We start from the raw sequence: 27,660 nt of genomic DNA on the forward strand, positions 1-27,660 counted from the left end.
TACAAATTCTTGAAATGTCTTACACAACCTCCCATCCCCCCAACAGTATTCCTTCAACTTAAAGACACCTAATTCCTTCTAACTGTAATTTGTCACATAGAGTCAGTTCACACATTCAGCATCCCACAAGATTGTGCGTGCATTGGAACAGTGGGTTCATGTGTCTCCCCTCACTGAGGGCTAGGCAAGTATCGCCAATCCTTTCATCTCAAACGGGGTATCAGCAGTGCCTGGAGTGGGGCACATCCAAACGCCCACTCCTGGGGTGAAAGAAAGGAATTGGAGGTGGCAGATGTACTGATAACCCCAAAATAGTCGCATACATCTTTAGAAAACAAAAAACAACATATCAGGAACTCGAAGTTGAGTAAAAATTCATGGGCCTTTATGGAGCTTTGCTATCTTCTCCTGAAACTCAGTCGTCTTCTATGAAACTTCAGTCTTGGAATTTTAAAATGCAGGATGAGAAAAGCCAAGTTCTGAGATGTGGATAGAAGAATTAGAAGGAAACAAATCTGCAGGTGGTTATGTAATATAATCTAGCCTGCTGTCATGATTAATGTTGTAATGTGGGGTGGGAGGGAATGGAAAAGGCTAAGGTTATTGTTCCTGTGCATTATCAGATGTTTGCACGTGTATGCTAATATATATGTAGACACATGTTAAGAACATTGACCAAAATTTGCAAGTTTGTTCGTTCGTTTTAAGTCAGTACAGTGATTATATGAACAACATGCGGATTGAACTGGCAATTATGCATTCGAATCTATAGAGAAGGGAGCAGATTTGGAAAGAACCAACTGAGCAGTGTGCAATCGATGTGGAAGGAAATGCCTCACAAGTAGGCCAGTAATGCACTTTGGGATGAAAAAGTCAACTTCAGCTGATGGGATCTGAGCTAGTGGTGACGGCCCAGGAAAGTGACCTTGGGGTTGTGATGGGCAGCACAAGGGAAATGCCCACCAGTGTGGGCACTGCATCTGAAAGGGTATCATAGAGTTGCAAAAGTGCAGAACGGGCAACCGAGTGATCATGGGGCTGCAGCAATTCCCCAGGAAGAAAGGTTACAGCTGCTAGAATTATTTAACTCAAGAAAAGGGTCGGTAAAGGCAGGGAGACATGATAAAGGTGCACAAAGTAATGCTCATTGTGGACAAAGTGAATTTGTCCACCCCGTAACTCTGGAGCCCAGTGGGTCATCCCACGAAGCTGAATCGTAGGAGGTTAAGGACAGATAAGGGAAGGACGTCTTTCCATAGTGCGCATTAAGCTAATGAACTTGTTGTCGTGGGACACAGTGATGACCGCCACTTGGGGCAACTTGAAAAAGGAATTTGGCAAATTCACGGAGGACAGGGCTGGCAGGGGCTGCACCTTGTGTCCTGCCGGCGGCTTGGTGCTGGCCACTGGTTGGTCGTAGCGACCGGGAAGCTGGGCTAGATGGAGCCTGATCCGAATGGGCTCTTCGTATGATCTCGAATCCTCCTGTTTCTGTCCTTTCAGCAATTGCAAGAACGTAGCGAAGATGAAGAAGACCGTGAATGCTTGAAACAAGCCATCACAGCTCTCCTGAATCTCCAGTGTAGCATGGAGCGCATATATAACAAGCACTCACCGAGGCGCCGCCCAGGGTGAGAAAATTGGCCCCCGAGGGGGCTTGGCTGCAGGAGCAGGAAGGGTGGAATTGGCTCGAGAGGGCAGGTCACGTCAGGGGAGCTGTGGCTGTGAGCGAGGCACCCTAGCAGAGTGTCTCTGCCTTCTGCTAGGACACTGCACAGTCATGGAGGAGAAACCAAGCACGTGGCTTATTTTTCCTCCCTGTGTATGCCAGTCACCCGCTGTCTAATTAGCATAATTTCCCTTGCTGGATGTGGGCTGCCATGGCTGCCAGATTTATTAAGGTACATGGCTGGGGTTGAAACCTGAGAAGAAGCCATGGACTTCTAGGTGGCTTATAAACTGCATAGCTGATTCATCTTGCCAAGTTCAGACTTCACAACAACCCATTTTCAACCAGAGTAATTAAGCTCGTACCCACCAGTGCCATTCTCCCACTGTTGCATCTTGAGCTGGAACTTGCCCACTCCCTTCCCTATTTCTGTGTTTCCCTGATTCTTGTGCAACAGCAGCTGCTACATTGGATGGTCCCCATGAGGTGCCCAGGCCAGTAGTAATTATATCTGCTCACTCCAGTTATTCCATATGGTTCAGTCATCTTCTTCTTTCAGGGAGATTGGAACAAATTTAATCTTCAAAAACATACTTAAGGGAGATTTGCTCAATTTCGCTTGAAGTTCAGCAACCCCAACAGTACTTGCTCTAAAAAAGAGCCAGAGTTGGGTGAGAGGAGCCAATAACTCCATGTGTCAACTTTATTCTCTCCCTCTTACACCTTGAACTGACAGTTGTCGATTTCCTGACTCTTTTGAGGCTTCCCTGAGCTCAAAAAGTGACAGGGATCAGTTCAAGGCATAATAGGGGTGACGAATTTCTCTGCCCCCTCCCCGCTTAGTGCACCTTTTTAGAGCAGTTACTTTGTTTTCAATTTGTTTCCTTTCTCGGTGCTTCCTCTTGGTCTCTGGCAGTATACACAGATTTATCTGCTTGTGTAAGCAACTGCTGTTGTTGTTGTTGTTAGTTGCAAAGTCATGCCCGACCCATCGCGACCCCATGGACAACATTCCTCCAGGCCCTCCTGTCCTCCACCATCCCCCGGAGTCCACCTAAGCTCACACCAACTGCTTCAGTGACTCCATCTAGCCACCTCATCCTCTGCCGTCCCCTTCTTCTTTTGCCCTCAACTGTTCCCAGCATTAGACTCTTCTCCAGCGACTGTGAAATATACATATCAGACACTGGAAACAGTTGCTTTAAAATTACTAAATCATCTGCATGCTTCTGAAGGACTGAAAATGGGTGGAGTAAGGATTCCAAGGAAAATAGGTGATTGGAGCAGGGAGTGGATTTGGAAAAGTTTCTGTCATAGAGTGAAGATATGAAGGGGTTGCCATTCAAGGGATGCCAGGATATGAACAGGGGGCAGGCTGGAGGACTAAGGGGGAAAGAAGCTAGATCAAATTGGTGGAATTTGTAGACATGTGTGAGGAATTTCGTTTGAGGCTGGAACCTGTCAGGTTTCCTTGGCAGATCAGCTGTGCAAGCAGAATTCTGCTTCTACACACACGACCTGTAAGCTTTCTATATCTTGCACACTTTGCACAAAGAAGGAGTCTCCTAGCATTCCCACGCTAGACTTGATCTCAGCGCAGCTTGCTTCCTGGCCAGAGGAGAGAGCACATTTCCAGCTAGATCCTAACATTCCTAGCTGGGAGTTACATGTTATGGTTCAACTGAGCCGTCTACTGCAGCTTATTTTCAGTGGCTTGGCATGATGCACAAATTCACTTAGGTCAAAAGTAGAAACGCATTTTGTAAACAGAGATGTCAAGAGCATGTACACAACCATGAACCTGAACCATGTGTGGCTGGCATAGCTTACATTCAGTGGCAAACCAGGGTGTTTAGCTGATGTGTGACATTTAAGAAAGATGCTGACAAGCTGGAAAGGGTTCAGAAAGGATGATGTGGGGATTGGAAACATTGCCCTATGAGCAGATTGAAAGAACCGGGCTTGTTTAGCCTCAAGAAGAGAAGACGGGGGTGGGGGGGACAGGATAGTATTCTACTAGTAACTGAGAGGCTGCCACTGAGAGAAAGGACAGGATCTCTCCTTGATCACCCCAGAGTGCAAGACAAGGGATAACAGGCTCAAGTTACAGAAAGCCAGGTTCCGACCAGAGAGCAGGAACGATTTCTTGACTGTGAGAGCGGCACAGCGATGGAACCAAGGAGCAGGGAGGGTGCTGGCCCCCCACTCCAGAGGAAGTCAGCGTGCAAGACGCACCGTCTGAGAGGGATGGTTTAGCTTGGAGCCCTGCACTGAGCAGGTGGTTGGATCCGGTGGCCTTCTTGGCCTCTTCCAACTCAACTGTTGGAATGTTTCAGCTGAAACTGAACTGTTGCGATGTTTCTGTTAATCTGGGTTGGGTATGGCTCTTTGGCTTTAATGGTTTTCTCAGTAAATTTTCCTTGTGGTGGTTGAAATGTATTTCAGTCAAGTCACAGAAGCGTGATACTTTTTCAGCTTATAACTGTCAATGTTGGAAATACTATAATCTAATAAAGAGTGTATTTTAGGGAGCCCGTGTTTTGGTTCTACAACCGCCAAGTGAGGAGCAAGCACCTGGCCATTAAGAAGATGAATGAGATCCAGAAAAACATTGATGGCTGGGAAGGCAAAGATATTGGCCAGTGCTGCAATGGGTTCATCATGGAAGGCACCTTGGCCAGGGTGGGAGCCAAGCACGAGCGGCACGTCTTCCTCTTTGATGGCCTGATGATCAGCTGCAAGGCCAACCACGGCCAGTCCCGGCTCCCAGGCTACAGCAGCGCAGAGTACCGACTCAAGGAAAGAATCATCATGAGGAAGGTCCACATCATTGACAAAGATGACACCTGTGAATACAAGAACGCTTTTGAACTGGTCCCCAAAGACGAGAGTGGGTTCATCTTTGCCGCCAAGTCCGCGGAAGAGAAGAGCAACTGGATGGCAGCACTCATCTCCCTCCAGTATCGCAGCACCCTGGACCGAATGTTGGACGCGGTGCTGTTGCAGGAGGAGAATGAGCAGCCCCTGAGGCTCCCCAGCCCCAGCATCTACCAGTTCGCCGTGGAAGACTCGGAGGAGAATATTGTTTTTGAGGACAACCTTCAGAGCAGAAATGGAATTCCCATTATCAAGGGCGGAACGGTGGTGAAACTCATTGAAAGGCTAACTTACCACATGTATGCAGGTATCTGGCCTTGACACTTGTTGGGTGTATCGCAACCGCCATTGTAGTGTTAGCTCGCGGGAGAGAAACAGTTAATTGAAGGTTGGAGGGCTTTGATTGGGGTCCATGTTAATCTTGTTCCTGTTTGCCTTTCTAGATCCTAATTTTGTACGTACTTTCCTTACCACATACCGTTCCTTTTGTAAACCACAAGAACTCCTCAGTTTGTTAACAGAAAGGTGCGTAAAAACCTCCCCACTTGTTTTCTGATTAAATTTGCTGTTACATTTTTAATATTTAATACCTATTTTGGAGAGCTTTGCAGTAAGTTTAAATGTTTGCACGCTCATTTTGGTGTAATCTGTTCTAAGGGCTTTTCCATATTTAAGTGCCTAATTAAATAATGCTATTTAAAAGCCTTTTGTGGTCTGGCACTACAGTGTTGAAGTACTTTGCCCATATTGAAGCAGAATATGTATGGAAGAAGTGAGGCTACTTAAGAGTGGCTTTCTCTTAGAAAAATAAAAAATAAAAATAGCAAAGAGGAGGGAGATCCGGAGTTGGTCTCTGATCAACTCAGTTTTGTTGGAAATTTTTGGGTCCTGGTTTCTCAGTTTTGATTGTACACCTCTTGGCTATGAAAACTTGAAAATGAAGGGGAGAGGGAATGACAGAAACCTGACTGGTGTGTGTGTGTGTGTGTGTGTGTGTGTGTGTGTGTTGTAGTAGTGGTTTGTGAGAGTGGCCATTCAACAAAAGCAAGCGTCATCCCTAGCTGAGCAGATCTTTCACTCCAACCGCAAAATAGCAGATATGGCAGGAGTAGCGATATCATTGCTGCAGTTAACATTTATATACTGCTTTAGCTACTAAAAATGTCATTAAGGCACAGTAGAATAATAGCAGACGGCAGACTTGTGGGGAGAGAATGCAGTGTCATTCCCACTCGAAGGCTAATCCCAAGCTGCCCTGAAGCGAGTGGGAATGACCGCAGCATTTCTGGAGCAGAAGGGAGTCCGAAGAGCTCACAGTGCTAGTCTGGAAACTGGAGCTGGCCCAAACTAGGGCAGCAAGCTGGATGACAGTCCATTTCTGGGCCCCAAAGAGCTTGCGGCAAAGTTCCCTGAAGGATCATGCCATCCCTATGGCCCTGCCCAGGCCCCAAGACCAACATTCCACAGTCCTTCCGCAGGCTCCCCCACCAGAGAGAGGGAGCAGGCGGCGGTTCTGCTGTGGCACCCCAGCTGTGGGACGGCGTTCCCAGGGAAGCTCATTCGCTGCCTGCACTGTGCTCTGGTCAGCACGGAGTGCAGAGCTTTTCATTTTCCAAGCATGTTAGCTTTTCAGTTTCTGTTTGGACTCTTTGCACTGCAACTAGGTTCTGCTTGTTTGTTATTTTTTATTTTTACAATATAGTTTTAACTTTCAAAAGGTTACGTTGCATTTTATCATCTCGTATTCTGTGTTTTTCATGGTTGTGAACCATCCAGATTCCTTTGGCTATTGGTTGGCATAGAGCTGTAAGACATAAATAAAACTGGTTGTTCCCTCTAGCACAACCTAATGAATGCTGGCAAAGTGCCAGCTTTGGACACTGCCCACACAGGTAGTCCCTGGGTTGCAAACAGACTGTACTTATGAACGCACAGCCCCTGTAAACCCTGTATGAATATCTCTAGCAAAAAGCCATGACTATCTCTAGGGAATTAGGCAACATGTTTGATGACACATCCTCAGTGGCCGTGTAATTTCCTAGAGATGCTCGCAGCTTTTCTCCAGAGATAGGGATTCGCTAGACATAGTCGCTGGTACCGCTAGGGAACTGCGTGACACATTTGGTGAGATGCCACCAGTGGCAGCCTAGTTGCCTGGAAATGCAGTATTCTCAGCGTTTGGCTTTGCCGTGTCAGCTCCAATGTACCCAGGCCAGTGTGTTTTGGAGCACTTGTAGGGCACACCGTTCCCCTTCGGTTTGTCTGAAACATTTGCCCTTGTAACCAGGCCCTACAGGGCCATTCATGATGAGAAAACGAAAATGGCTCTTGATGCCAGTTTCAAGAACGCAACTTCTTCTGCCCCCAGCAGCTCAGTTGAATCCTGACTCTCCAGCACCAGATCCATCCACGTCGCCATCAGTTAATGTTAGGCCTAATGTTGCCTCAAGAATGTTTTATACTGTTTTAAGAACTGTTTCTTTTATTTGTTGTTTACAGTACTGTATACCGGCACACACATATTCAGATATTCTCATTCTCTCCCTCCCTCCGTCCCTCCCTTCCTCTCTCCAGTACCTGTAATTCCTTTTTATTACTGTATTTGTATCATTACAATGCTGTACTGTGTTTAAGATGTTTCAATGAATATGGAAGTGTTTTATATGCATAGAAAGGTAAAATATATACATATACTAAGGCAAACATTTGGCTTACTTGTGTGACCTGTCTTTCATACAAACCTGACTTAAAGACGTTCTCAGGAACTGAACTCATTCTTAACTTGGGGACTGCCTGGAGTGTTTAATCATTTGAACCTAACAACTGCAGAAAATGTCCCTGAAAGTATAGCATTTAACTTTTTTTTAAGCTAGGGATTTCCCCAAGCCCCAAATAATCTGTTTTATAGCTTTCCTGTAATGTTGGAAACTGAAGTCCATTAGTACAATGCACAAGCTGCTGATTCCGTGTGTGTTCAGATAAGCAGATCAGTTGCGGTCTAGCAAGCTCAAGATGTCACCTCCACTGTGACTTTCAGGGCTGAATAGTATTCCTGCTGTTGATGTATAAAGCAAGAACCAGCAGAACAAAATAAATGTCGAGGAAGTAGGATTGCTTTCACGGCTATGTGGAAAGAGACAGAAAAACCATACTGAATTTTGCTATTGAAAAAGTATTTTACTGATGCAGAAACTGGGATACTTGTGTTAAGACAGAATGAGTAAATCACATGCCATTTGCATTTGAAATGTCATACTCTAAAATCAATAATGGAAGCCTGTTTTCAGTCATCACACATGACTGGCACATTCACTTTCTCCCATTCGTGGACCACAGTGTGCTTCAGGGTGGTTTTAACCTTATTCTGGATCTACTGTCATTTACTTTGTGATTTTCTTTGGTTACTAGATTTGAAATCCCAGATCCTGAGCCAACAGAAGCAGATAAGCTGGCAGTAGAGAAAGGGGAGCAGCCGATCAGTGCAGACCTTAAAAGATTTCGCAAGGAATATGTCCAGCCAGTGCAACTCAGGTTTGTGGGAATGTATGACGCTGAAAGCTTATCCAGAAGAGCACTGGTACTCACAAGGTGTATCATAGCATAGGAGCTAAGTATGTGCTGCAAATTTCAGATCCCATACCTCATTCATGAACTTAGGCAGATCTTGCAGACTGGTCACCTGCAAAATGGAGAGAATAATATTATGCAAAAGGCTTGCTGCTAGCTCGGGTATCGGAGGCCTTAGGACTGTGCGTACCAGTTGCTGGGTAACTTGGCGCTGGTGCACTCAAATGCTGCTCCTGGAATCTGCGGAATGCTGTGCCGGACGGATCCATGGCCTGATGCAGCAGGGCTTTCCTTAGCTTAGAGGAGGCTAACTTAAGCAGTCAGAAATTTTTCAAGTTGTATTTGTATAAATTCTAGTGCATGGGTCCTCAAACTAAGGCCCGCAGGACGGATCCGGCCCGCCTTGGCCATTCATCCGGCCCGCACCACCGCCCTCTTTCCCGTGCGCATGCTTGCTGCACGGGCGGGAGGTGGTGGCTTGCTTACTCGGAGATGGTTTTGGACTCGTTGGGAGATCTCCGAGCCAGCAAGTTGCCACCTCGCGCGCGCCCAACGACGTCTCACCAGGCTGCGCGCCCAGCCCCCCCCCCCACTGGCCCGCGCATGTAGCCGCCGCCTTTCAACTGGCCCCCTGTTGAAAAAGTTTGAGGGCCCCCGTACTAGTGGAATCCTGTGTAGTAGGACTGCCCTGAGTTGTACCCCTTTTTGACCTTCGGAGCTGCAGTAGGAGGACTTTTTTTTGGAGAGAGGAGAGAGGACTGAGCAGAATGGGGGAAAAGATATTTTGAAAAAGCATTCTGAAGAGAAAGCAAAGGAAGGAAAATAGACAGATTGTCAGGAAGGGCTCTGAAGAAACTGAAGGAGGAGAGAGAAGAGACCAAGGCAGAGCTGCAGTAGCATCCGGACTCCCTTGCCCACTCACACGCCAGTTGCCAGTCAGTGGATGCTTTTCAACCAGCTTTCTGTTACTTCTGTGTCCTGGACTGGCTCTGTGAACCATCTAATTTTTGTCTTCCTTTATTGTTTAGAGACTTGCATATTACACTGACTTGAATGTTTGTTTTGCTTCCTCATCCCTTCTCTCCCCTTTTTTTTTCAATGAATCCTAGTTCTTGTTTTACAGATGGTTGGTTCGCCCCCCCAAAATAAATAAAATTTTTCCACTCTAGAATTTCATGTTTGAAGGAAGATGCAAAACCTGAATAAATGGATTATCTAGAAAGACTCTGAAAATTGTCCAGGCTCTAGAGAGATACCTATAATATACTGAAGATTTTTTTGTGGCTCTGATGGGGGGATTCCATCACCAAAATTGATGTAAAGATGTTGTTTTCACTTCCCTTGTGAAATACAAGGATGTGCCCTTCAGAGTTAGCAGTAGAAAGGGATTTTTTAATTGAGGAAATAAATGTATGGCTCGCAGGATGATCCACAGTTCAAAAATGAGGAAAACCCACCTTCCAGCCCTCTTGCTTTATCAGTATTTGCACACGGTAAAACAGGGTTGTTTCTTCCTTCAGCTCTGTCCTGTTTTCTTTTTATCTCCAGGGTATTAAATGTGTTTCGGCACTGGGTGGAACACCATTTTTATGACTTTGAGAGAGATCCGGAGCTTCTTGATAAACTAGAGACCTTTATTTCCAGTGTAAGAGGTATGTGGCTTGAATTAATTGCACTAATTTGGTTTAAACCCAGATGCTGCACCTCATTTGGCTTGCGCAACATTGCCTGTTTCTTGAGAGATCTTCTGGAGCTGTGCTTATTCATGTGTGAGAAGAAAATGGAATTTGCAATGCTGCGAGCCACTTGTCACATCAGTTTCCTTTTAATTCATACTCTGTTTTACTAAAGGAAAAGAATTGCACTATACAACCATGATACAAATCTCTTTGGGTCTGTGCTTAGTGTTTTCCAGAAAAAAGTGCATATTTTCAAATGATTTACAGCACCAAAACCAAGCACAGAACTTTTTTCCTGCTGGATTCCATGCCTTTGTAGGAAAACCGTGCGCATAATTAGCATATGCATGTACGTCATGTTATTCAACCAGCTAAATGTGCATACTTGCCAGATGGGAAGACCTGCATGCAGTTTTGCTACAAGTAAGCTGTAGCTGTGCAGGAGATGCTGTGCGAAATTTGGTTGTGTCCTTACACATGTTGCTCTCTGAAAGTCTTTGGTTTGCTTGCATTCATGTGTTTACAGAGCCCTCCCCCCGCCCCTGGGTTTATTCTGCAAAATTCACTATATAAAGCTGGCACTATTTTCTTTGTTGCTTGGGAGGGCCAGCTCCGACACTCCTGGGGTCCCAGTCCAGTTCTTCTGGGTAGCCACACTCTTTCCCCCAATTTTCCAGAGCTTGAGACTTTCTCCATTTTTGTGCCTCTTTCCCCGCCACAATTCTCAAAATTTGAACCGTCTTTCAGGCAAATCCATGAAGAAGTGGGTGGAATCCATTGCAAAGATTATCCGGAGGAAGAAGCAAGCTCATGCAAATGGCATTAGCCATAACATAACTTTTGAGAGCCCTCCTCCCGCAATTGAGTGGCACATCAGCCGCCAGTTTGAGACCTTTGACCTCATGACGCTGCATCCCATAGAGATTGCTCGGCAGCTGACCCTCCTGGAATCTGATCTGTACAGGTAATCCACGGTTTTGGTGGGGTGCCGAAAGGTTGCCCCACACAGGCGAGCTGTGAAGTGCTTCTCGCATAGCAGATCTGTTCTGCACATGGAGAAGGGAGGAGTGTGCCCGCACGCCATGTGCACAGTCCCTGTGTAAGCAAGCACCTCTGCCACTGACGGCGTGCACTGGCGGAGCGTGATGTGCTCCCAGTGCACCGTGGCTGGCGCACTGAGCCGCCAGCCCTGAACGGAGGTGCGCAGGAGAGAACCTTGCTGATAGTTCAGCTGCTCTCAGTCAGAGGAGGGAGGGAGGGTGCAGCCGATGGGCAGTGGCAAATGGGCCAGCTCCTCTCCTGCAGGAGAAGGCAGGGCTGAGGGACCAGTAGATTTCCGGCTGCGAGAGGAGAAACCCCCTGGGTCTTGCGCTCCGCCTTCTAGGGAGTGCTCCTCAGCCGCTGCTCTGTTCTTGGTGCAAGGGAGGAGGAGGTGGATGAAACTGCCCACTGGGGCTCACCTAGGCTTCCTGGTGAGTGGGTCTGTCTGTCCTCTGGGGGCTTGTTCCTTGGCAGCTCTCCTGGGAAATGCCCCCAGCAGAACTTGCTCAGGGTGAAGTTGCAACCGATGCCGGCCTGGGAGGCCGCCAGGGACAGATTGCTCCAGGGATCCGAGGCTCGGCAGCCGGTCAGCCGGCTGCAGCTGAGAGCGGTTCGCCTCGCCTTCCAGGCTTTGAGGTCCTTGGTTCTCTACTGGCGTGCTGTGGTGCATGCAGGCAACATAGCAACAAGAAGCCATCATGTGGAAGCCATCAAGGTAGCGCCGCTCAAGAGGACACGAATCTACTCCTGCCTTGAGCAGAAAAAAGCCAGTGCACCCAGCAGGAGGGCCTGGGGGACAGAAGTGATTTGGAGGGCAAAGACAGGCATCTTGTGGCTCAGTTGCTGCTCTGTGAACCTGCATTTATAATTAAGCACTCAAACAATGGGGCGTTTCCAGAAGGGTTTATAGACCCTCCCCGGAAAAAAAGAAATGGTAGCCCGCTTCAGTTTGTTCCATTCCGGATCTATTATTTTCTTGCATACATGGCATTATACAAGAGAGCAGATCTTTCTCTCTCTCTTTCAGTGATGGTTAAAACAAAGACATGGAGCAATGGAGTTGACTTAGAGCGTAAATTTAGGAGAATTGGGACTGTGGGTGGCAGCCGAGGCCACACCATTGAGCTAAGTGAATTGTACTCCATCTGGGCTTCCCCTTTTTTGGAGATTTGCTTAGGAAGACAAAAGCAACAGCTCACGACCACTGGCTGTGAGGTGATGGCGTTACACCTCTGGGTCCTTAGGTATCACCTGTACAGCATGAATGACAGGACTCCACCTCACCTGCCTCTGTCTCATATTATTTCCACCTCTTCCCTTGCGGCTTTTCTCCCCCTCCCCGGCTCACAGGGCTGTCCAGCCATCGGAACTTGTTGGGAGTGTGTGGACAAAAGAAGATAAAGAAATCAACTCTCCAAATCTACTGAAAATGATTCGTCATACAACAAATCTGACACTTTGGTTTGAAAAGTAAGTGGTAGTTCTGAATGAAGTAGGACTGGAGGATTTAAATCAAGCAGCACTGGAGCCACCGCTGAATTATTGACGGGGCTTCTTGCTATGGAAGGCTTCGAGGATGCCCAAGCAAGAGAGTTAGCTGCTAACCGTATTAACCCTCGCAAGCAAGAACAAAATAGGCCTGGTTCCTTCAAATATAATTCAGCCAGTGCCACCTAGTGACTGAGATGTATAATGTCATAATCCCTGCAACTCCCAGCCTTTGCATTTAGAAAATAGATTTACGATTTCACCTTAGTTACGCCCACATCCTTCACTGCAGGAAGTAAGGAGCACCTCCATGAAAGTAGCGCCCAGGTGAAATTCTTACTGATATTCTTACTGGTCTTTACATCCCCAGATTATTCTAATTGGGCTTTTCACGGATTTTAACAGTTGTTCTGTCCATCACTCACAGTGTGGAGTAACTGGAATGCATCCTACAGCTTGCGTTCTGCACTGTAATTTACCGCTAAGCAGCCCTGCTGGCTAGTCCTTCTAGGGCATTCTCACAAAGTGCCTAATCTAAAACATCCCCAGATTTCAGCCTCCGGCCTTTCTCTGTAACAAGAATCATTTCACTGTCTCTTTTCGGCCTTCTGCTTCAGCAGATGAGGCTGTGGATGCGCTAATAAAAACAAAGAAGCAGAGCGAGTCAGAAGGGGTCTCGGGCCATCTAGTCTGACCCCTGACTCCAGCCGGTGCCAGCTGTAGTACCTGGCTGCAATAATGGAGTGGAGGAGGGCTAACAAACTGAAGCTCAGTTGAGACATTAGTCCGGGATAGGAGTCGTTCAGTCTGTGCCGGATAGGGGTGCTCTCCCCCAGAGGACTCGGTTCAGAGCTTGGGGGTTCTCCTTGATCCATCCTAGTCAGTCACGCGAGGTTCAGGCAGCCGCAGTGCATGGAGTGCCTTCTGTCAGCTTCAGCTGGTGGTTCTGTCATGCCCTTCCCCGAATGGGGATAGCAGTGTCAGTGATCTGCAGTCTGGGGCTCTCTGAATTAGACAGCTGCAGTGTAATGCTCTCAACGTGCAGCTGCCCTTGTCCAGAAGCCACAGTGCAGCAGCCAGATGAATAACGGGGGCCTGCAGGTCTGAACATAGAACCAGTTCTGCTCGGCTTGCGCTGGCCGCCTCCGCCTCAGCCCAGTTCTTGGTGCCGGCTCTAACCTTTAAAGCCTGACACAGCCTGGGACCACAATACTTGGTGGAGCACCTCAGCGACTGCAGTCTGCTTGGATGCTCCGTATCCAGGGCCTTCCCCTGAGGGCGACTCAGAAGACAGCAACGAGAGGGGGGGCTTTCTGTGTGGTGGCCCCCAGTCTGCGGCCTGCCTTGCACCAACCTCGTCGTCGTTTTGGTGCCAGGATAAGAGAGCTGCTTATGCCACAGGTTTTAAAAATATACTTGGCTTGAGGGGACCGCTCATCGCAAGTGTTTCTACAGGGCTGCTCTTCGTTGTATGTTGTTTTAGCAGTTCCACTGTTTTGTTTTAAAACACAGTATTTTCATGGGATTTATGGCCTTTTAATGTGTGTTATACGCCATTGTAAACCATGCAGAGAGGTTTGGTTATTGGGCGTTACAGAAATAATAATACCACAATCAAAACTTGCTCAACATACAAAAATATCACAGAATCTTCATAGAAATATTTTCATATGATGCTTCTATACTCCAAGCAATAGGCCCCCAACAAAGGGACAGAAGGTTTAGTACAGACTCCCTTGGTCTATTTTTAAACCTAAGTTCCTTAAATGAAATTTCTAGTAAACAATTAAAATCCATTGATTTGTTACAATTTTTTAAAGTTAATGGACCAAACTCTTGTTATGCAGAGAAATAGTCAATGGCCTGTGCACCGTTATGCAGAGTTTCTCGTTTAGCCTCAGGAAGGATTTAACCTAAAAATATCTTTACTTGCTGATTGCTAGAGGCCATACTTAGGCTGACTGAAGCCTCCTGGGAGAAAATATAAGCCGGAACAAAAGGTTTTGCTATGTACCATTTTTCTTGCCTGATGTACGTTCGTTCGTTCTTTCTTTCTTTCTTTCTTTCTTTCTTTCTTTCTTTCTTTTTACAATTGCCCTCTCATGAGCTGTCCTTATACAGTCTTTTTGCTAGTCCTTTCCCCACTTTAACAGACACTTTGAAGTGGAGGCAGGGTGGCTGCCTGTCAGGGACGGTGCAGTAGTGGATTTCTCACCGTTGTTCTAGACGTACTTTCGATCCCTTCCGGTTTAATGATTGTATTAAAAGAAGGTGAGGCAGGTTATGTGCACACTTTTTTGCCATGTTCTCAAGTTACATTTTTGATGTGGGAGAACTGAAGAGTGTTGTGAGGGCAACTAAAGACAGAAGGGGGAAACATTTAAAGATCCCATGAGACTGGCAGGAATATTCTCTTGGACAGCAGGTCTAATCCTATAAGGCTCTAGGAATAGGAAAAAAAAACGTTGGAGTAGAGCCAGAATGACCCAAGTTCAAAATACTGATTAGTCATGAAAGTCGTTAGGTGAGCTTTGCTCACCCGTGGCCTAACCATTCATCATGATAATAACACCACCTTGGAGGACCTGCAAGATACAAATACAGCAATTAAAAAAAATAAAATAAAAAGCACCATGCCACAGTGTGTGCTACTGCTCTTTCCTTCTATCCTTTTTGTAAAATAGGTGTATAGTGGAAACGGAGAACTTTGAAGAGCGAGTGGCTGTGTTAAGCAGGATTATAGAAATCTTGCAAGTTTTTCAAGACTTGAATAATTTCAATGGCGTGCTGGAGATAGTCAGCGCAATGAATTCTGTCTCCGTGTACAGATTAGATCACACTTTTGAGGTAAGTCCTGGTGGCTGTTGGAAGTCTAACTAGCTTATTTTCCACAGTTGATGGCAACTGAAGCTCAGTAAATGTTGCATATTTCTGTTCTAGGAAAGTACATGCAAAAGAGAAGGTTACAGTTGTTTTGATTTTTAAAAAGCCAGTTATCCCTGAAGAACCAAGTAGATAAGTGATGCCTGGACAACTCTACTTTTTTGTTACCAGTTTTGCTAGTTTTTGTTAAACACATTTAGTAGATCACAATAATGAGTTGCACTCTTTAGAGAGATTCATTCCTACTTCCATTTTACTTTGTGTTCTGCCAAAGGTAATCTTGGTGGTTATTAATTACTTAAATAGCTTCTATATTATGAACACCTGTATTGTGTTTTATATGCAATATGTTGACTATTACTAGTCTTTATGATGCTAGTTGCCCTATTATTTTATATCCTACATCTCTTCTTAAGGCTGAACATATCCAGTTCACTCTTTATAGGGCAGTGTTTCCAAACCCTGGATCATTTTTGTTGATCCTTTCTAATTTTTCTGCATCTTTCTTAAATGTTGGTGCCCAGACCTAGACACAGTATTCCAGGTAAGGTCTGGCTCGTGAGGAGAAGTAGGGAGACTACTACTACTTGTGATTTGGAAGTAATACTTCTGTTAATGCATCCCAAAATAGCAGTTGCCCTTTTTGCAGCTGCATCACATTGTTGGCTCATGTTTAGCCTGTTGTCCACAACAGCGCCAAGGTCTTTTTTTCTTTTCAGTTCTGTTGAGCCACGTCTTCCCCATTCTGTATCAATGCACTTGTTTTCTTTTTCCTGGGGGAGGATTTTGCCTAATAAATAAAAAATAGGAAATGATATATGAACATACATTGCTTTGTGTTTCTTCTTGTTCACTTAGGCACTGCAGGAAAGAAAAAGGAGAATTTTGGATGAAGCAGTAGAATTAAGTCAAGATCACTTTAAAAAATACCTTGTTAAGCTTAAGTCAATCAACCCACCTTGTGTGCCTTTCTTTGGTAAGTTACACTGCAGAAACAGAGTTTTAAAAGGGACTGCTTGCTATGCCAGGCCTTCATCTACAAACAATAACTTTTCAAATAAAAAGAATCATGTCATATTTACTATTTTTCCACTTTCCGGTGGATGGCCACAGTTGGATGCTGTGGTAACAAGCCACCCTCACCAGGTTCTGACTTTACGGATAGTTATTTTGTTGTATTATTGAAAACAACCCCATAAAGTTTGTCAGTATTATTTTCCAGCTGGAAGGGAACAGATTGCTTAATGCTACCCTGGCTGGTTAATGTGGCAATGCAATTTGAATGATCAAAGCTCCATTTCCTAGCCATTCTGCTACACAAAGGTGAAACGATATCTGATGCATAGTTGCAATGAAAGTCTGGTTTTTCTAAAGGGGAGAACTTTCTAACATCTTAGTGTTGGTCAGTTGGCATAAAATAAATAGTAATAAATAACAGAGTCTTTATTTCCTCTCTCCATTTAGGAATATACTTGACAAATATTCTAAAGACAGAAGAAGGGAATCCTGATTTCCTTAAAAGACAAGGGAAAGGATTAATCAACTTCAGTAAGAGGAGGAAAGTGGCTGAAATCACAGGAGAAATCCAGCAGTATCAGAACCAGCCTTACTGTTTACGGGTCGAACCAGACATGCGGGTAATCAGAGAGCAGTTGTGTCTCTCCTTTGCCTGTGAAGGTGAAAGGGAATGTTCTGGCGTTGGGTTAAAGCTGCAGTGGCAAGTGCAAAGCTGAGGTTTGGACCTAGCCGGGCCCCCTTGAGAAAGCAGCCGGGCCCTCGGCTCTGCACGCCGGAAGTGAGGTTGGCCTGGGGCGCCCCATGCTGAGCTCTCCTCATTGAGCCGCCATCCCTGTTGTAAACTCAGGTGCCTGAAGGGAAAGCACTACCTATATATAGCCTTTTAGGGTTTGGGTTAGGGTTTTATATCTTTATTTTTATTTATAACGATTATATAATTATAAAACATATATAGTATAATGAAACTTTATTTTATATTTATATATTTATATCCTACCTTTTGTCCTTTCAAGAAACACAAGGTGGCTGACGTGGTCCTCCTCTCAGCTTTACTCTCTCAACAACCCTGTGAGGTGGTCAGGCTGCAAGTTACCCAGTAAGACTGGCCCAAATGGCAGAGTGGGGACTGGAACCAGGCCTCCGGAGCACCAGTCCTGCACTCTTAACTGCCGTACCAGACCTGAGCCCCAAAAAGCCAGCCCTGGGCCTCTTGCTCTTTAAATTGCTTGCTTTGCTTGGCATTAAAGTCCAGCTGCTTGCAGTGCTACAGTAGAGCTTTAGCTGGGATTGCTCTGGCCACGGCGCTCTGCTTTCATGGAACTAGGGAGTTTTCCTTTCCCGATGTTGAGATGGCGCAGGGACTGTGGACATCGCCCCTGAGCGTCCCTTTTGTGAGCAGGAGGCAGTAATGAGCCTGTGCTTTGGTGTTCAGGCAGGGAAGAAACATCGGCCCTCCAGACAGGAATCCTCCTTGCTTAATTCGCTATAATTCATTCTCTCTCAGCTCTTGGGCAAACAATATTATTTTTGTAACCATATATTTCAATTATGCAGAATGCTGTATGCATCTGTTACAATGCTACAAATTTGTAATCAATAAAAGCTAGCCGTTTCTCTGGTCCAGGGTCGTTTTGAGGGGGGTTCTGCTGTTTTTTTCTGACTCCAACTGATTGGGATCCTACCTTGCAGGAGTGCCTGCTGCACAGTGTCTTTAAGAGGCTTGCGGCTAAATGTTTTGAAGCCTAGCTAGCACATTTGCATATGATTGCAGTAATAAATAATCTCCTCCTGAGTGAACGTGGAGTTGGTATATCACCCTCTGGAAATAATTTTTTAAAAATCCTTTTGCCCCCAGCCAGTGCAGTAACTGTTAATAGAGGCACAGAGTGTCTGAAATCGAGACAAAGGGTATTTTTCTTTCCCTGTCCACCTCTAAAGAAATCATATGTCATGTCCACATTGCTAGGGATGTCCATGACTTGTAAACATGATATAATGGAGCAAAGCTCAGGGAATCAAGGTTCCATTTGAATGCCAGGAAGCATTTCCTGACAGTCAGGACCCCGAGGGTGTGGAATGGGCTTCCCCGGGAGGTGGCTGAGGCCCCATCGGTGTGGGTGTTCAAGGACAGGCTGGACGTCAACATGGTGGGCATGTCGTGAGCGGAGCCGGCTGGTGCCGGAGGTCAGACTAGATGGCCTGGGAGACCCCTTCTGACTCGCTCTGTTTCTATGTTTCTAATGCAAATCGAGCTAATAGTCTTCCCAAACTGTGTTTCATAAGATCTCGTGATTTCACGCATGCCCTTCATTTGGAGGACTTTCGTAACATCGCAAGGATTCCTGCATTCAGTGATGCAGCCAAGCTTGGCAAAGGAGGCCTTTATTGTAAAATTGTTGTTTTTTAAAAATCTTTTAGAGGTTCTTTGAAAATTTGAATCCCATGGGAAACACTCCAGAGAAAGAGTTCACAGACTATTTGTTCAACAAATCTCAGGAGATTGAGCCTCGGAATTGCAAGCAGCCCACTAGATACGTAAGTCTTTGGGGCAGTAGAAGATTCTACTTGAAAGTGCTTGTGTGTGATTTGCACTAAAAATGAGTGTGTGTGTGTGTGCTCCCTTTCAAATAAAGGTGCAGGTACTTGCTTATCTGAATTGAGAGGTGAAAGCAGCTGATTCGCAGAGTGCATGGAGACATGGTATAGGCCTTTCCTGTTCTTATAAAGGTGTGAATGAAGACTGCGGCTCTGTGGGACCTCTCCTTCCATTTTTGGGAAGAGATTCAGGATACAAGTAGGGCTTGGATGAAGACAGCGAAGGAAAAGAATGACTAGAAGAGGACGGCTGAAGCATTGAAGTGCCCTGAACTTTTAGATTTAAATAATGGCGGCACAAAATAGCTTATAGTATTAAATGCTGCTTCACCATGGAGAGCCCTTAATATTTGTATGCAGTTTTTAATTACACAACATGTTCTACACAGCTGTGCTTGCAAAGGTTCAGAAGGGTGTTTTGTTTTTTCAAAAGAAGGTTCAATTTCAAAGCAAAATGGAAATGTCTATCTGCTTCCATGCCAAAGAACATTTTAAAAGCCTTCAAACAAATGCAGTTTGAAAGCAGATGCTTTTGATCTGTTTGTAAATACCATATTTTTCGCTCTATAAGATGCACCTGAACATAAGACGCACCTCGTTTTTAGAGGAGGGATCCATGGAAAACTTCCTGATAATCACAGGCACATTCCCCATCACTTCCCCATGGGCTTCATTAAAAGATGGGTTGCCATTTGAAAACACACACCGACCTGTGATTAACAGCTCTCACCTGCGCCGGAGGAGGGGGGTGGAGCAGGGCGCACCAAGCACGTGCCGGCCAGGTGTGGTGCAGCCGGGCTGGCAGTGAGCCAGCGGTGGTCTTCCAGGCAGCGCGATGGCAGCAGGTCTTCCTGGGCGGTGGGGGTGAGCAGTCCGTCTCTCCGTGCGGCCGGCGAGTTAAAGCCCGGGGCTCCTCCTCCTCCTCCGCACTGCTCCCCCGAGCGGCACAGCTCTCACCTGCACCGGAGGGGGGGGGCGGAGCAGGGCGCGCCGAGCGCGTGCCGGCCAGGTGGTGCAGGCGGGCCGGCAGCGTCCCGGGTGTTGGGCGCACACACACATTCACTCTATAAGACGCACAGACATTTCCCCTTACTTTTGAGGGGGAAAAAAGTGTGTCTTATAGAGCAAAAATTACGGTATGTATTTTATTGTTAAACACAATATTGTTTAAACATGAAAGGCACTTTTCATAATGATTAAGCCTTATTAAACTGATTTGTTTCCTGTGCATAAGGCGAAATAACCCAAGGAAGTTAACAGAAGGAATAATGCAAGGGCTGTGAAATCGCATTTTCCTCTGTTTTTTAGCCCAGGAAAACGACATATTCTCTGAAATCTCCTGGAATACGGCCTAACGCAGGCAGGCACAGCTCCACGTCTGGCACGCTGCGGGGCCACCCAACGCCCCTCGAGAAGGAGCCCTACAAGATTAGTTTTAGTAGAATTACTGAAGCAGAACAGGAGTCTGCGGCCTCGGCACCCACCTCTCCAAGCATGCCCTCCACCCCGCCAGTGTCCGCCTCTTCGGAGCTCAGCGTGTTCCTCGACATTGACCTCAGCAGCTCTTACGGTGTGTGTTCCAAGTAGCTTTTATTCAAGCGGCCGCACTCACAAAGGGAAGCGGGCATCCCTGGTACAGATGGGATGGGGAGGCTGGGGGCTGGGCAGGGCTTCCTGCTCTTTCTGCGAATTCGATGAATGGGTTGGTGTGTTTTGAGTGTCGCCTCTCTGCCTGCCTGCCCAGCTCACTTTCTTCTGGCTTTTCTTTAGCCAGGTTCTCTCCTCTTCTTGTTTGTCTCTCCACCACCTTGAAATCCTGGCTGTGTTTTGGTTAAATTATTCCACCTGGGGCACAATTCTCCTAATTACCCTCAAAGAGCCCCCATGTCCGTTTCCCTCTTTCTTTTCTGTCTCTTATTGAGAATTTTGGGAAGGCGCGTGTCTCGATTCTCTTACAGAGTGCCTAGCATATCTTTAGGTGCTTTCTAACTTATGGGTATAATTGAAGTATAGTATATACTGTTAATTGTTATAATAAACGAAATGGAGGTATTATTGGTCTCCTGGGTGGTGTGGTGGGGGTACAGTGTTACTTACTTTTTTACTCATTAGTTTGGTTTTATGTGTTATAATATTGATATTTTGGATAGTCATATTTCAGATGTTTGTATGTATGTTTTTTTCTCTGTGTTTTTAAAAAAATTAAAAGCGGGAGGGAGGTGTTTTCTAACTTTAACATTAATAGGTCATGAGATGGTCTTGCTCCAGGTAGTCTAGCTTGGAATGGCAACATCCCCCCAATTCCCACCAGACTCCACAGCAGTCCTTACTCTAACATGTTCAAACCTTTGCAACCCCATACCAAATGCTCCCAACTAAAAAAATTATCCTCTGGTAAAGCTTATCTTTTATTTCAACAGCATAAGAAAGGTTACTGTTTTCTTTGAAAGATTTCTTCGTGTAGAAACTACAGGTCATTATCTCAAGAATACACATAAGCATCTTCTCCCGGTGTGCAAACTTGTTGCGCAAAACCTGTGCCTATAATCAAACACGCCTCCCCACGATCGCGTTCTTCCTCGTGCCAGCACGCGTCCAGCATGTTTTATTCAGATCCCCTAGAATTAAAATGAGACGCAGAGCGACATCTGTGGGGACACTCAGAGCAGCATCTGGGGAAGCACCAGCAGGCAGGCAGCAGTACAGAGAAGGCTTGTTTCCAAGGCTGTCCTTTTGGGCGCCACAGAGGGGCTTCTGCACACCTGGAAAATAGCAGGTGGCCACCTGGGTGACAAGGGAGCAGGTGAGCACAGAACAGCCTGGAGGAGCGAGGCGAGCAGCAGCGCATCTGTTCCGAGGCAGAGATGGGTAGCAGAAGCGGGGTAGCTGGAGAGTTTCCTAGCGTGGCGGCTCGTTCTAGGGGGTCTGTGGTAGTGGAATTCCAGGGCCAGAGAAACCAGAATGCTGGGCTTGGGCGTCACAAGAAACCTTCCTGGAAAGCAGAAACCATAGAACAGATCATTGTTTCTGGTTGTGGTTCCTAAAGGCCAAACACATGAAGCTGAATCCAGCAACTGAGCTCACACGGCAGGGTCAGTGGCGGTAAAAGGCTGGGGTGGCCGTGGTCCCCTGTGGCTCGCTTGCCTTCCCTTCTTGTGAACTGGGCCATTGTCAGTTATCCAAGGACAACTGTCGTTTATTTATTTAAAATATTTATATGCCGTCCTGTTCGCAAAAAGCCTCAGGACGGCTTACAGCATAAAATATAACATAAATAAATTCCCAACCCACACTGGCTGCAGTAAAAGACATAGAAAAGACAATGTTAAAACTTATTAAAATACTGTTTGAATAAAAAGGTCTTCGCCTGGCGCCGAAAAACAAATAACGACGGCGCCAGGCGGACCTCTCTGGGGAGCGCATTCCATAGATGGGGCGCCACAGCAGAGAAAGCCCTCCTCCGAGTACTTTGCCTCCTGATGTCTTTCACGGAGGGCTCCCGGAGGAGGGCCTCTGCTGCCGATCTCAAGGGGCAGGAGGGCAAATACGGAAGAAGGCGTTCCTTTAGGTATCCCGGTCCCAAGCCGTTAACTGTCATCCTGCCACCTGAGTTCCCCTTTACCAGTTAAGTACCTGCCAATCAAGCAAGTGTGTTGGTGATCCATGTTGAAGCGTCCTCTGGGAGCTGCACCTGTTAGCTGTGTTTGAGGGGCTGAGGGCCGCTCGGCTGGAGACCGTGACCTTGTCCTGATCGCCTCCCTGTCTTCTCGTTACAGGCAGCAGCAACAGCATCTTTGCTCCGGTCCTTTTGCCACAGTCAAGTGAGTATCTTGACTGCCTCTGCAGGATCCCTCGAGCTACCAGTACACTAATAGTGATGTACACGCATTAGAAGGGAACCGTACCCTTCTAGAGACACGCCATGCTGTGTAGAGAGACATGGGGCAGGTTGCAGGATCACAGAGCGAATATAAGCGACCAGAGCTGATTTTCCCTGCATACTCGCTGGTCACTGACCACCAAAGCAGCACAGCCACCCCCACCCAGCACAGGTTGTTGGGATGCCTAAATCCAGTGAGGGCTGCTTGAGTTTGGGCAGCGCTCTGAGCCGCAGCGGCTTGTTACTAAGGCAGTGCTAGACCGCGCTGCAGCTTAGCACAGTATCTGAACCCAGAGCTTCCCATTGTGGGCGGTTTTGCACAAACACACGCCCCGAGATCCCATGGCCCGTAACAGGTGTGCTCACGGTGGTTTGTCCTCAGCATGAATTTTTGCGATGTCCAGACCCAGGAGGACAGGAGTTCCTTGGGTCGTTGGAAACGGCTTGAGAGCAGCCACACCCTCACAGTCCCGCTGGGAGCATCACCCTCTTCCCCTCCACTTTATTGCATCCCTGTGGAATTTGTGCAGTTTTCTCCTCGGTTTTACTGTCCTGCTATAATATTTGCGCAGTTTCTCCCTGTTTTACTCTCTTGCCCTGCTGGGTCAGACCCACACTCCACCCAGTCCAGCACTGTGTTCACTCAGAGGCAAACCCGCTGCCCACAGGAGCATTTGAGCCGGAGGCGTGTGATTTTAACCACCTGTCTCTCCTTACTCACCTGTTTCCTGAGGGAAACTAGCCCTGTGGTTACCAGTCCTCATGGGGGAGCTGCTCCAGCCCCTTTATCCTTCCGTCCGTCCTTCCTTCCTTCCTTCCTTCCTTCCTTCCTTCCTTCCTTCCTTCCTTCCTTCCTTCCTTCCTAGTCTCAGTCGTCTTTGAATTTCCTAGCTGCAGTCTTCATTTGAATTGAATGACGAGTTACGGCCTCGTAAAAATGAAGTTACCTACCAATCAAACATGCTCATTTATTTCAGTTTTTCATCCAACGAAAATGGCCCTGTGTGCGTAAGATGCGGGCTAGAGAGGGTTGTTTCCTTCTTCGTGGTGTGGTGGTGGAGTTGGCCATGCAAGGCAGTAAAGACAGGAAGACAATATTGCAGGGGGGATAAAAATCAATGCTTTTACAATCCCCAGATTACATTTTTACAATGCATTTGATTTTTTGTGCCCAATAACTGATACCCTCCTTGTATGAATGAAAGGATGTGAATAATGTTCTGTCATTCAGGAAATGACATGAGGCATTTCAATGGGAAACCTCATTGGAACAGTGATTTAAATCAGGTCCTTTTCATGCTGGTTTAAATCAGTCTACCTGTTTGAGAAACAAGGAGAAACTGGGAGAAAAAGGAGAGCATGTACCCATTTTCTTAGGCCTTCATTTCAGTCCTCACTTTTTCCTGAATGTCTTAATGTCTGAATGTCTTTCCTGAATGTCTTTCCTGGACACATGTCTTAATTTCGGTGGATCGCTGCCAAAAGAGATTTTTTGTGTGCGCAGATTTATTGTTCACGAAGCCAGCCAATGTCACAGGTGCTCTGCTCCCTTACTGGAAATTGTGAAGCGCAGCCAGCTGGCTTCCGAGTTGCGTAGGGGCAGTCAGGAAGGGAGCCTCAGTGGTAAAGGGCCGCAGCGGTTCGGTGCCGGCTGTCTCTCATGCTTCTCTCTCCCACCCACCAGAGTCGTTCTTCAGCTCCTGCGGGAGTCTGCATAAGCTAAGCGAAGAGCCCCTGCTCCCTCCTCCGCTGCCTCCTCGCAAGAAGCTTGACCAGGACTCGTCTAACTCAAAGGTGCGCCTTTTCTTGAGATACCCTCCCTAGCGGAGGACGCCTCTAGATCGGGAGCAGAGCAGAGTTACTCCTCTCTGCTTACAGCAGGAATTCAGTATTTCCTTCATCTTTCCTTGGTGTCTGGCCAGGCCCTGCGCCAGCCCCTCCTCGGCTACAGCAGCCTTCTGAAGAGGAGGTGGCATTTGGCGGCGGGGGGTGGGGGGCCAAACACGCCACCTCAAGGCTGCGTCCCTCTCTCACGCCAGAACTTGAACATCACTGCACTCAAATAGGTGATGCGGATTTATATGTCCCCAGTTCGAGGTCACGGTTGGCGGAAGCTAGGAATGCAGGCTGCTGCCCTGAGAACCCCTTTCTGTTTGCAAGAGCACACCTGAACGATTTCTTTCCTCCGTGCTTTAGGGAGGCTCCAAATCCGACGACGATCCTCCGGCAGTGCCCCCCCGGCTACCCCCTCCCCCAAAGATACAGCCACGGGCCCCGGCGTACACCAGTCTCTTTGATCAGCCGCTGCAGAGCCCGCCGCCGCCGCCGCCGCCGAGAGACCCCCTGCCTGACACCCCTCCCCCTGTGCCTCTCCGCCCCCCAGAGCACTTTGTGAACTGCTCCTTCAACCTCCAGCCGCCCCCCATGGGGCGCTTCCACAGAGACCCCGACCGGCTCCGCGAAGCCAGCACGTGCCCCAGCTCGCCCAGCACGCCGCCCAGCACGCCGTCGCCTCGGCTCCTGCGCCGCTGGTGCGTGCTCAGCCCCAGCGCCAACAGCCTCGCCGCGCCCCCGGTCCCGCCGCGCCAGAACTCCAGCCCTCAGCTCCCCAAGCTGCCACCAAAGACTTACAAGAGAGAGCTCTCCCACCCCGCCTTGCACAGACACTCGTTGCTCGAGAACGCGGAAGCGCCGCAATGACCTTCCCCGCGGTAGTCCTGGACACTGGAAGCGTAGCTGTCGCGTCCCCACTCTCTTAATTTATTCCAGTAAGGCGAGTGTATCTGCGTCTCGGACGAGGGCTCCTTGCACCCAGCGTGCCGCTGGCCCGGACTGACCCTCCTGCCTCGGAGCGGCAACAGCGGCTCCCGCGACCCTCCGCCCCGGCCTTTGTCCCGCTTCGACCGCTCACTCAGGGCATCGGCAGCGCCGCCTTTCCCGCCTCTTCCTCAGTGCTGACGCTTTTGCCAGTACAAAGAATACTGATTTTTGCACTGTAAATTATGTATGACGCTAACTTTAAACTGACATCGGTTCATTGCACTGAGCCAGAACTGGTTGCTGGTGGGATTTCTACTTCCGAACTGGAGCACGAGCGGCCTTTTCTACCATGTATTTTTAATGGGCACAATCCACCGGGAAGTTACCCCGAGTCAGCCCCATTGAAATGAATTGACTTCGACTTCCCAGTGGATTGTGGCAATCGCTGGTGGACTTCCAACCCAAGCATGAACATGTATATCAGGTTCCTGATTTTTTAAAGCCTCTTTGGCTCCTTGCCTTTCAGAAAAAAACAGAAAGAGCAGGGTTTGTGAATGACCCTTACTGCTGTTCTCAAATGTTAGTCAATACCGTGTCTTAATTTCCATTGATTTTGCTGCTGAAGATGAAAAACGGCAGGTGACCGAAGGCGGGGTGTGCGGCCAGTGCTCCGGTTCCGTGAGTGAGATAGGAGCTCCCTCCACCAGTCGCTCGAGGACTGTTCGGCCTGTGCCAGGTTCAGTTGTGCCTTTTTTATTTGGGCAGAGCGGAGTGTCTTAAGCTAAATCGTTGCCTGCTGTCTCAGTGAACAAAGCTATTACGCCATATTCTGTACATACTCTGTTTATAGTGTATATTTACAGATTAATAGCCTGTATACATTTCTGTGATCCGAGGCCTCTTCTGCAGTCCCGTGCACCATATGCTGTTGTAAGTATTTTCCTACCTTCCAGGAACAAAACGTTGCCTTCCAGACTCAAAACAAATCCCCTTTACTTCCTCACTTCTGTTTCATTAAGGGGTCCCTTTTGGAAACACGGTGTTTAAACCAGCAGACGCCGAAGAACTTTATTTGGACTTTTTGAAACTTAAAAAACAGACCTTCCTTTTTCCAGCGAAACTCACAGTGTTTAGTCAAAGCTGGCACATGACACAGGTCTGGTTTAAGTACTGTAGAATCCAGAAGCCTTCTCTCGACTGGTCTGTGGCCTTTTACCGTGCTTTGTATCAGAGTTCTTAACCAGATTAATAAATCAAACTGGTCTTAATTTTTAAGAGGGTCTGATCAAATTATTTTTTTCTTACAAAACTTGTCAGTTTAGGAAGGGCATGCTGAATCACCTTCCTGTACTCATTTGGGCCAGATACTTGATACTTTGGTGCCAAAAGAAGAAACTCCAAGACTCTTGTCTCTTCTCACCCTGTTCCCCTTGATTGATAATTTACTGCTAATTATCAGCTCCCCCAATTGACAGGGGCTGCCTTACTCTGTAACAGCAGGCCTAGTTGTGATTTTCCAGGACTGGATTCAAGAGCAGGTGTAAGAGGTTACCTGATGGACTGGGGGACTTGTTCTGATGTGCATGAGGAGGAAGAGGGGAAAGCGCTTTATTCACATACTAGGTGGGCTAAATTATTTAGTTTTTAGTTGAATATGAATTTACAAAGGCAATCATGCAAGGATTAAGGAGAAAAGACTTGAGCCTGCATCATTCAGAGGAGTAATTCTTCACTGGTGTATTGGTAGTGCTCCAGGTTCCATAAGAAGGATGATGGGAACTGCTGCTCCAGCGTCCAGGAAACAGCTCCAGACTGAGGAATTTATACTGCCTTGCTGGCATATGTGGGAGCTTTGCAGAGTTATGTAAGACGTGTCCCTCTTCCTAAGGAGCTTGCTTTTTAAAACCGGAGGCAAAGCACCTGGCTTGGGAGTTGGGGAGGAGGGACGCGGCTTAATGCCAAAGTACTCGCGGATGGTCGATGCCTGGCATCTTTAGCCAAGTCAAGAACCACCCCCATCCTACCAGGCATTCCAAGGTAAGCGTGTTTCCGGCAGGTTCTGGGCGGGGGGAACCATCGGCCATTTAGATTATCGGCAAAAGCAACTGCTTCGGGGCAGATACAGGGAAGCCCTTCACACAACGCGCGGTGAACCAGGGACGTGGTGAAGGCCACCGCTCTGGCTCCTTTTCAGGCAGCCAGAG

The 27,660-nt window shown here is 47.3% G+C and overlaps 2 protein-coding genes across 2 annotated transcripts in view; both read left to right on the plus strand.

Moving 5' to 3' along the window:
• SOS2 (SOS Ras/Rho guanine nucleotide exchange factor 2) overlaps window positions 1-26,731 on the plus strand; it is a 38,743-nt gene extending 12,012 nt beyond the window's left edge. Inside the window, exons 9-23 of the mRNA XM_044436273.1 lie at window positions 1,504-1,631; window positions 4,198-4,853; window positions 4,990-5,071; window positions 7,955-8,077; window positions 9,662-9,765; window positions 10,540-10,756; window positions 12,184-12,303; window positions 15,006-15,168; window positions 16,063-16,180; window positions 16,669-16,841; window positions 18,640-18,756; window positions 20,125-20,386; window positions 22,593-22,637; window positions 24,381-24,490; window positions 24,893-26,731. Of these exons, the coding sequence (XP_044292208.1) occupies window positions 1,504-1,631; window positions 4,198-4,853; window positions 4,990-5,071; window positions 7,955-8,077; window positions 9,662-9,765; window positions 10,540-10,756; window positions 12,184-12,303; window positions 15,006-15,168; window positions 16,063-16,180; window positions 16,669-16,841; window positions 18,640-18,756; window positions 20,125-20,386; window positions 22,593-22,637; window positions 24,381-24,490; window positions 24,893-25,396 (2,922 nt within the window). The 3' untranslated portion in view covers window positions 25,397-26,731. The remainder of the gene's footprint in view (window positions 1-1,503; window positions 1,632-4,197; window positions 4,854-4,989; window positions 5,072-7,954; window positions 8,078-9,661; window positions 9,766-10,539; window positions 10,757-12,183; window positions 12,304-15,005; window positions 15,169-16,062; window positions 16,181-16,668; window positions 16,842-18,639; window positions 18,757-20,124; window positions 20,387-22,592; window positions 22,638-24,380; window positions 24,491-24,892) is intronic.
• VCPKMT (valosin containing protein lysine methyltransferase) overlaps window positions 26,082-27,660 on the plus strand; it is a 7,095-nt gene continuing 5,516 nt past the window's right edge. Inside the window, exons 1-2 of the mRNA XM_044436274.1 lie at window positions 26,082-26,095; window positions 27,368-27,493. Of these exons, the coding sequence (XP_044292209.1) occupies window positions 26,082-26,095; window positions 27,368-27,493 (140 nt within the window). The remainder of the gene's footprint in view (window positions 26,096-27,367; window positions 27,494-27,660) is intronic.

Source organism: Varanus komodoensis, unplaced genomic scaffold (assembly GCF_004798865.1).
Source record: "Varanus komodoensis strain SLA01 unplaced genomic scaffold, ASM479886v1 scaffold3, whole genome shotgun sequence".
NCBI lineage: Eukaryota > Metazoa > Chordata > Lepidosauria > Squamata > Varanidae > Varanus > Varanus komodoensis.